We start from the raw sequence: 9738 nt of genomic DNA on the forward strand, positions 1-9738 counted from the left end.
CTTCATACAAAATTATTAATAAGACCTAATTAAAGTTTTTAATTGTTAAATATTGAATAAGTGATTCACTGTTAGTTGCCTTACTATTTCTAATACAAATATGTTCACTTTGAGCCCTAAAATTCTATTTTATATTTTTTCTTGATTAAATTTGATATTTTTTATTTTTTGATCCAAAGTCATTCTCTATGGAAAAATAGTGCTAACATCAGTTTTAAAGTATATTAAGCGCATACAAAAGGAAGAAACAAATGCCCAAATGTTCAGGAATGTATCTCTTTTCATCTCACCTTAAATAAATGCTTCAAAATTGCATACAAGAGTGTGTCCTTGATGTGTTTAAGTAATTGCAAGCGTGGAGCAAAACCAGAGGTTTCTACAGAACTCAGCTGTGACAGATAATGAAATTAATGCATTTAGGCTTACATTATTTAGAAGAAAATCATAAAGTACTGTCAAGTCAGGAATATAGTAGACATGACTCTAGCATAGTTGCTAGAGTTGCTGTTTTTTCTAAATATCAGTTTGCTCTTGTTTTAAATAACACTTTCTTCATCCAATAAATTCTCTGCTCAATCAAATTTTAAAAGAGCAAGTGGAACCAGAGCAGAAGCTAAGGAGTCTTTAGGACAATCTGAGTGTTCAAAAGATCTGTATAGTTGTCAGATTATCAGCATCTTGTGGAATTCATCCCCAACACCTGTATTTGGGCATATCCTTCTATTTTACAGACTGGCAGAGATGAACTCCATTGTGTCTCAAATTCTTGCACCATGTTGCATCACATTCAGCCAGCACCCACACAACACCCACAGAAATGCCCAGTTATTGGATCTAGGACCAAAGCTCCTCTGTGCAGTAAGTAGGGCACTGGAGAGTGTTACAGAAGATTTATTATTTCAGCCTTTAGCTCTGTATCCAGTTAGTTCTTCAATAAATGAAAATTGAATGAAGCTGCAGAAGCAAAACTAATACTACAAAGAAGATGGATTTTATAGTCTTGATATAGAAGACAACAGGTGAAAGAAAAAAAGATTCATTCTATTACATTTGCTGATCTTGATTTTACTGTCCCGTTTAACCATGTTTCTCCATTCCTGCACAAACTGATTCTTGTGTATATCTGTAACTGCTAGATCAGAGGCAATGTTCATAAGAACATTTTAGCCATGTTATTACAGCCCTACGAGCTATAGCAGCTCCCACATGTAATATCACTTCCTCTGAGCAATAAAAGCTGGTTTTAGTAATGCCTTCAGACTTCAAGTCCATTATAATTACAAAGAACTAACGTCATACAGATAATCCTTGGGCCATACGTACTACAAATTTAAGTGAAGGTCTCCATTTATTTCAATGTGAAATTATGTTCAGAAACAGACAATTCACTAAGATTATATCATCTTCTAACAATATCTGACTATTTTTTTTTTCTTTTTTAAATAAAGTAATGGAGAAATATCAAAGACATTTCGAAATTTTGAAAAACTGACTGTGGATTTCAGACTGCAGGAAGCCATTCTACCACGGACTTGTTTTATTTGGAGTTACATATGCAGACATCTTAAGCAAATTCTGTGGAAGTTAAGATTTACTTTGCATGTTAATTTCTGTAAAAAATGAAAACTGAACGACAAATTGGAAAAAAACTACTAGTATACAAAATACTAAAATGTATTATTTGGTAGAAAAGATTTAAATATTATACATATGGGTTTTGCTTTGGGTTTTTTAAAACTATGTTTTCTTGACACTTGATTAAAGTTGAAAACATAAAGCTTTCTTTTTTAAATGAAATCAAATGTCTTTAATATCTATGTAGAGGAAGCATTGGACTGTTTCTTCAATGAATAAATGCGTTTTTGTTCTCAGTGCATTTGCTTTATTTCCTGGGTATTTTATAGAGATACAATAACTTAGCAAAAAGAAATTGTTTTGAAAATTCTTAATGAGTTTATCAAGTCTAGATAAAGCCATTCCTAAATTAAAACTGAGAATTGCATCTGTATTGGCAGCCAAAATCTGTATTGCCAATATATGCAATGATACTCATCATCTTAAGGCAGAAGCTTATTTTGGAACATTAAGAATATAGCAGGAAATCATGTTCTTTTTAATTTCTGCCTAGCAAATCATATCACCACAGTAACTTCACTGAAGATTTCACTACAGAAGTTCTACTTAACAGGGTACAGGAAACACAGCTAAAAATTAAAAACAAACAAACAAACAAACAACAACAAAAACCCTAATGATATCCATGCTTCCCCATGCAAAAAAGTTGCAATGTCACTGACCTTACAAGGCTATAACTAAAGCTAGCAACATTTTTACTTTTCATAATGCACATACTGCAGCACCATTGAGGCATTCCAGACAAGAACTGAGCTTTGTTCTTTACGTGTGTATAGTGCTGAATGGTCTGTGCCTTAAAAATGGTGCAATAGAAAAGAGAAACCTAAAAAGCTGGAATTAATTGAAGTGATAGGACATATCCACTGGTAGCCGCAACAGCTAGGCAGGAAGAAATCACTGCTTTTACGGAACATGCTACCCTAGTTCCATTTCCAGACCAGGAAAAGTCACTGCAGTTGAAAACATCTCTCCAGTTCAAATTGAAAAATAACTCTGGCCGCCTTGTTAAAAAAAGAAAAAAGGAAAAAAAAAAGAGAGAGAGAGAGAGAGATGATTCAAAGAATCATAAGACCACCTGTGCTAGTTCAAAGAGTAAACACCAGGATGCAGTTTGAACCTTCTAGAAGAATAGAGGTTAATTTCCCACAGACAGTTCATTTGAACTGCACACTGAATTTCAGTAGTGAAACACATGTTTAGCAAGCAACAAGTATTTAATGAAGAAAGAATTTCTGATCTTCTGTGTGTTCATAATGTGACTTTAGAACTACTATGTACTAATACTACAAAAAGAAATATCTGAGGCTTGCACTTCTCAGTGGGACAGAAATCTGTAAGCAGAAGAAATTCTGCATGTAAGAACACATCAAGCTCTGCACATCTGAAGTCATTTGGAGGCAAATTGGAAGCAATAATTTATTGGAGGGAAGTGGGACCATGTCTTAAGGACTAGTACAGAAGGGTCACAGTTATTATCTGACAAGCATCACACAGTCAATAGGAAATAAATACTCTGGAGCAATGATGAAATCCATGTTAAATGGTCAAGTGATCATTTCACGCAGTCACTGAAATATTAGTGAAGAAAAGCAGTCAAGAGAAGCCAATGACTTCCTGAATGGTTATTGAGTTTGAGACATCTATACCACAGCTTGCTCTTCACACTGCAGTCAAAAAGAACTTATGTTTAAAACTACCCCCATGTTCCCCAGAACAGAGCTCTGACAGATAATACATAGACAGCTATGAAGAACTTACTCTACTGCCATCAGTGCTGTAATAAATTAGAAATCCCAACTTCCAACTCAACACTGCACTCTCCCAGGAATTACCGCACCATTCTGTAAAAGCATGTTTCAGTCACTAATTAAATAGTTACTAATTACTATTTGATAAAAAAGAATTAAAGACTTTTCACTAGCAAAATCAGATTTAAGAAAATGGGGATTGTATTATTCAATGGCACAGGCTGATCTATAAAGCATTCAAAAAGCTATCCTCTGCACTGAAGTGCTTTTTAAGGCTTCACTTTCAATTGTTAACAATTTAGGTAATACAAGCACAGATTTGGTTTGCTCCTCTTTGTGTGAGCTTACCATCATTTAAACATTCACACCACAAAAACATTCACTGTTTTTGTGACTATTTCTGTCATCAGACTATCTACTATCAGCAGACAGTGTATTACAATGCTGAATGGGAGAAACAAAATGGATGAGGCATACTTTTATGTACACTACATATAAACTGCAACATCACATCCCAAAAATAAAATTATATGCCAGCAGTGCAGAAACACGTTGGTACAATTCTCGTACACTGCCCTGGTGTTTTATTTTCATACAAATTTATACACTCCTCACAGAGTTTTAAAGTCTATTTCTCACTAAGCCAAGATCTCTGTGTCACAGAATTGTACAGTCTATTTGCATTATATTCCTGTTTCAGAATGGAAAAATCTATTGCTGTGCAAGCAGTGCAGTTCACACAATTTCTGCCCAAAGTTTACGCTAATAAATTAGTCTAGGATGACACATCATTCATATCATTTATTTGAGGACTGCATTGATTATACCTGAATATGACAAAGAACTTCTTTAATGTGAGAGTAACAGAGCACTGGAACGGGCTGCTCAGAGAGGCTGCAAAGTCTCCTCCTCTAGAAATATTCAAAACCTGCCTGAATGCCTACTTGTGTAACCGACTTTAGGGAACCTGCTTCAGCAGGGGATAGGGCTTGGTGATCTCCAGAGGTCCCTTCGAGCCTCTACAATTTTGTGATGCAGAGAAATTGGTCACTTAACAATAACAAATTTTCCAACACTATTAACTCAAGCGCGTGACAAACAACTACTTCTATTCTCTCTGTATAAACTTCTGTAAAGAAATCAGCAAACAATATGACTTTGTATTCCCAGAAGGCTGAAACTACATAAAGAGCAAATGTAATTCATAAGAAAAAGTCCACATTTTAATAATTACCCTAATCACTACTGAACTTAGAAAAGCCAAAATATATATTAAAAAATGTTCCTGAATACCAGTGATTAAGGGAGAAATCTGCTCAGAATATATTTGCTTTCTATATTTGTTTAACCTAGACCTGAAAGTCTGTCCTTTTACTCCAAATTCAATCTAACTTGTAGCTTTGGAAGTGTACTATTCCACAAGACACTGATCAAAGGCAAAATGTCAATGAAAGTTCAGGGAGATGACAGATACTAAGGTCAGGTCTCTCTCTACATAAATAACAGTTTCTGTAGCAGAGTCCCAAAACAGCACTTAGTTCCTATTGCTGGTTCTGTTTTTTTAATTTTCATTTCCATTGAAAGCTACTTAATTGTTGCAAATAGCTCTTATCAAAACTTCCACTTTATTTTAGGATTCTTTCAAATGACAAGATATGGCAGCAGGCAACCTGCCAGCCTTCCCTGCTGGAAATCTACCATCAGTTGTTTTGGGACAGCAGCCCCTTTTCTCCTTCTCCCAGATGGCTAACATTAGCAAAGTGCTCATTTCTGGAAATTCCCAACAGCATCACCAGCAGAAGTATCCTTCATCTTCACAGTCTGCCACCATCATAACAGGCATCTGCAGTCAGGCCTTTGTGGACACATCTGCTGTTCTGCTCCTACTCATTTATTATTTTTTTTTCCACCTTCCCAGTCTCCTTTTCCTAAGTCTTCTGCCTTTTCTATCCAAATCGCTCTATCTTCCACAAGCACAAGGAGAAAATAAATAAAAGACAATTGAGGGCATCAGCAGGGCTGAAATAAAGCATACCTTTCAACAAAATTTATCTTTAAAAGCTGTTTTTTGGAGGGTACACTCAACACACCTCCTCCTGTAACTGAGTGACAAACATCATTTGCCAGTTTTTCTGCACACTAAGCTGTCAGGGCAGAGGAAGCAGTGAAATACTAAGGGAAACAAAGTAAGTAATTTCTAGAGTTGGAATTTAAGGTAGTATATGAGGACATATCATAGAAAAAGCTTTATTTATGATTTACAAAATCTGTCTCTAGGTAACATAAAATTAAAAAATAAGATGCAAACTACAAAATCCAGATGTTTAGATTGTTTTCACACAAGCATCTCATTCACAGTATATAACAGCATGTGCTTTTACAGCCACTAAAAATAAAAACATTTTCATGACTTGAAGTTAGCTCTTTTTCGAGCATACAAGAGACACCGTAAGTTGGATTAAAGCAAACCTACACAATTTTGGAACCCATATATCAAACTTACAAAGTTTAAGACAGTTAGTTCTCCAAGGACTAGAACTCCAAGATAAAACTTTTTCCATGGGAGTCATTCAAGGGAAAACAAAACAAAGAATTACTTGAAAGCTGACATAAAAATAAAAACATAGAATGAAATTGATTTGTAGTGTTACTCCATTCAGTTATAGCAAGGGTCAATTGGGCCCCTGACTGGCAAGAAATACTATCATGAATCATAATTAAATAAAAAGACTTATTTAATTAAAGGAGCCAAATTAACTAGCAAGCAATAGTCTGTAAGATTTCAAACAGCTTTCTATCAACAGTAAAGAAATTCATATTTCCTAAACGCATATTGATTTAAGTTCTCAAAGCAAACTTATTTTGTCAAGTTAGTATAAGACAGAAACATGAATAAGCTATTGTAATGCCAATATTACCTTATTCAAGCAGATTAACTCTTGCTAATTATTAAATTACACATCTGGCCTGCTGCATATTTTTAGCTCATACTAAGTTCTAATTAGCTATTTGAAAGTGTTCGGGGTGATAGCTGAATATTCGCTGTGCATAAGGATCACTGTCTGTTGCCACTTTTTGTCCCGTATAATGGTGGTAGCTCTCTGGATGAAAGTGTTCACAGTGAAGGTTAATCCATTCTCTTTCAGTACTGTATCTCTCTGCTTCAGCAAGTATTCGTGTTAGAGCCATGATGTAACTCAAAGCCATCTGAAGGGTTTCGTATTTGGAGAGCTTCTTATCCTGACCCCACTGTGGAACCACCTTCCTCAAACGATCAAAGGCTGTGTTCAGTCCTTGCATCCGTCTTCTCTCCCTGGCATTGGCAGCCAGTCTTCTCTTGGCAGCACTCTCCATTCTTTCTGTGCTGCACTTCACAACGCAGCCTGGTCCACTTCTGCACTGGATGTCCAATTCTACTCCTGAATCCAAATGATTGGATTTACAGGTTTTCATATTTATTGCAGCTGCAGCTTCACACACATATAGGAAAAATTACACTTTAAAAATGAAGCATCTGAACAGTTGTAGAAAAAGTACTTCTTTAAGTAGTCTGTGTACCTCTTGAATCTTTTTCCAGATATTGTTGATGAGATATTTATCTTAGCATAAAAAATAAAAAAATAAACAACTCTTCCGGCTCTTCTGGAAGTGTCTGAAAATTGCTTATTGTTTAATGAAAGAATAAAGAGTTCTCAATGCCTTATGCTTTCATTTCTTCTCACTTCTGTAAACTGAATGACATAGATAAACAACAACAAAATCTCCATCCTCAAAACACGAGTTAGTGAAGAAAAAGGTCCTTTTAAGCCAGAAAGGATATTAATGGATTAAAAAGACATCCATTCCAATGGCCATTTCACTTGGAAGGAGTCCTGATTCAGTTTAGGAGGATGTTTTGATAAGATGAACTGTTGCAATCTGAAGACGTGACTTCTAACAGAAACCTCTCCCTTCTTGACTGCCGCCGTTAAGCAATGATCGTGTCTTACAGACTCGAAGAGGCTTTATAGGAATTGCTAAAGCTAAACAGGTGGTAGCAGGTGGGCGGGCGGCACTCTGCTTCCATCCCAGTACCTTCTCAGCCTGGGAACCACAGAGGGGGAAAAAAAAAAAAAAAAAAAACCAACAGTAAAACCCGAACATTACAGCCTTCATCTGTTGAGAAGTCTTCCAAAGCCATTCTGTCCAGCCCTAACAACTTGCCATCTGGAGCCGTGTCTGGCTGGCCCCACAAGACTCTGGGCAGTTAAGCAAAAGATCCTTTCAATTGATAATCTGTTGCAACTCAGGAAAAAAAAAAAAAAAAAAAAGAAAAAACAAAAAACCTCTCACTGTGCATTGTAGCATTTGCACTTTAAAATATCTGAAAATTCTGGTAGGTAGTTATTAGGATTAAAAAAATTGTTCCAACAAAACAGAGGAGAATTAGCTTGGTGATGTGTGGCAGAGAATAGTTCTGTGCTTCACTGTACAATACTGAAGCAGACAGACTCAAATTATCGGGAATCTTGTCGGACTCAAGTACAGACCATTAAGAGAACAGTAGCTCGAGAAAAACTGAGATTATGTATTTGCATGTCACATATCATAATTCAGAACAAGTTTAAACAGTTAAAATGTAGCTACGGAATTATTTGGATTAAATATGGATTTACTAATTTTTAAAGTATTTGGAGAGGTTGTGATACAGACGCACCAGTACAAGTAGTCTGAACACTGTCCTTTTTAATACGCTCTGTGTAATGTACATATGCATATTTATGTGAATGTAAACATAGAATGTGCCCTCTTAGGAATATCCCTAAATAGGTAAGGAGAATAAAAGAAGATGTGGAAAAGATGAATCTGCTTTCTGGCTGTAAGAGCTTGTTTGTGCTACTAACTCTAGTGACAGTTAAGTCATCATTCAGGCACGCAGAATATAATCTTGGTTTTACAGTACTTATACTATTAAAACTATTATCTACATAAGTTACAAGGAAAAATCATATGAACATGTTGTCTTATACACAAAAGGTTAAAAAAAAAACCTGTCACACAATGATTTATTATCTGTATTGATTTCAGACTTAATTAAACTGTTACCAGCATTCATAAATTACTAAGTTTTTTCATTAGAGACTGAATACTGTATATTTATTTAGAACTATGACTCAATTGTTTTCATTATGACTCCAAAACTTGAAGTAGTTGTAAACAGCTGATTAATCTCTAGCAGAAGCAATGACAATGAAATGAGGTTGAATAATCCAAAAACAATAGGATGCAATTGAACACTAATGGACTCGAGCACGACAGATGTTGAACGTAGGCTGTTACGCCCAGTTGGTCTGCTCCTAATATTCTGAATCCTAATGGTCTTGAACAGAGATGATGGTTGGGGTAGGGAGTCTCCATTATTCCATTATCAAGATGTACGATGCATCTTCAATATTTAAAGAAGTACAACTTCATCACATTTCATTATAATATTCAACATTCCTATTTGTGTGCGCTGACCTGTTCTCCCAAATATAAAAAAAAAAGCACTACTGCACATTAATGTGTTCTGAATGACAATTTCTGAATACTTGTGAGTGTGAGAGAGCTGAAAACAGCACATTTCCAAAAACCACATAACCATATGTCTTTCACAGAAGGATCAGAAATTAGACCTTGCGAGAGACTTCCTTTTCTGAAGACACTTCATGGGTAGCAAATAAAAAAAACAAAAAAACAACCCACACCTTTAATCTTCATGCAATTGCTATAGCATATTGTAGTGCTGCAACTTAATATGCTCAAATAATTTTAGTTGAATCATTTGTCACTTAAAATGAATCTCAAGGGATTTTTAATGTGTAAGAAAACAATAAAATTAAAGCACTCTGTAAGTTAATATTTTGCATTCTCATGGACATTTACTACTCAGTTCAAATTATTAATCACTCTTACTGTGAAAATAGTGCTGCTAACTTCATGCCTTAAGTATGAAAAGCATTTCTAACTTCATGCCCTGCAAGTATGAATTACAAAGATTTCAAATATAAAATCAGACATATACAACTCACAATAACTTTCTAGTTTACTCCACTAATGAACAGTGAGACAGCAAATGACAGTACCATCAATTTTCCTCCTTTCTAATTGATTCTCCATCATTACCATTCTTTGGGTAACACATTGATACCATCCCAAGAGAGGAGCTGAGTTTTATCTCTCTTCAAGAACAACTAACTTTACTTTGTATGAATTACTACGAAATCACAGAATCAGGGCACAAGTCCACCTGGCTGATGAATCTTAGGGCTTACAGGTAAGGTCAAAAATTGTTCCTTGGAAGGTCAAAATGGTTGCTTTCCATGTCACCTTTTTT

At 35.4% G+C, this 9738-nt stretch overlaps 1 protein-coding gene across 1 annotated transcript in view; it reads right to left on the bottom strand.

The window, feature by feature from the left end:
- Positions 1 to 4211: 4211 nt before the first annotated feature.
- The window catches only part of ATOH7 (atonal bHLH transcription factor 7), a 7719-nt gene continuing 2192 nt past the window's right edge, over positions 4212 to 9738 (bottom strand). Inside the window, exon 2 of the mRNA XM_010714272.2 lies at positions 4212 to 7466. Within this exon, the coding sequence (XP_010712574.1) occupies positions 6381 to 6836 (456 nt within the window). The 5' untranslated portion in view covers positions 6837 to 7466 and the 3' untranslated portion in view covers positions 4212 to 6380. The remainder of the gene's footprint in view (positions 7467 to 9738) is intronic.

This window comes from Meleagris gallopavo, chromosome 8 (assembly GCF_000146605.3).
Source record: "Meleagris gallopavo isolate NT-WF06-2002-E0010 breed Aviagen turkey brand Nicholas breeding stock chromosome 8, Turkey_5.1, whole genome shotgun sequence".
NCBI lineage: Eukaryota > Metazoa > Chordata > Aves > Galliformes > Phasianidae > Meleagris > Meleagris gallopavo.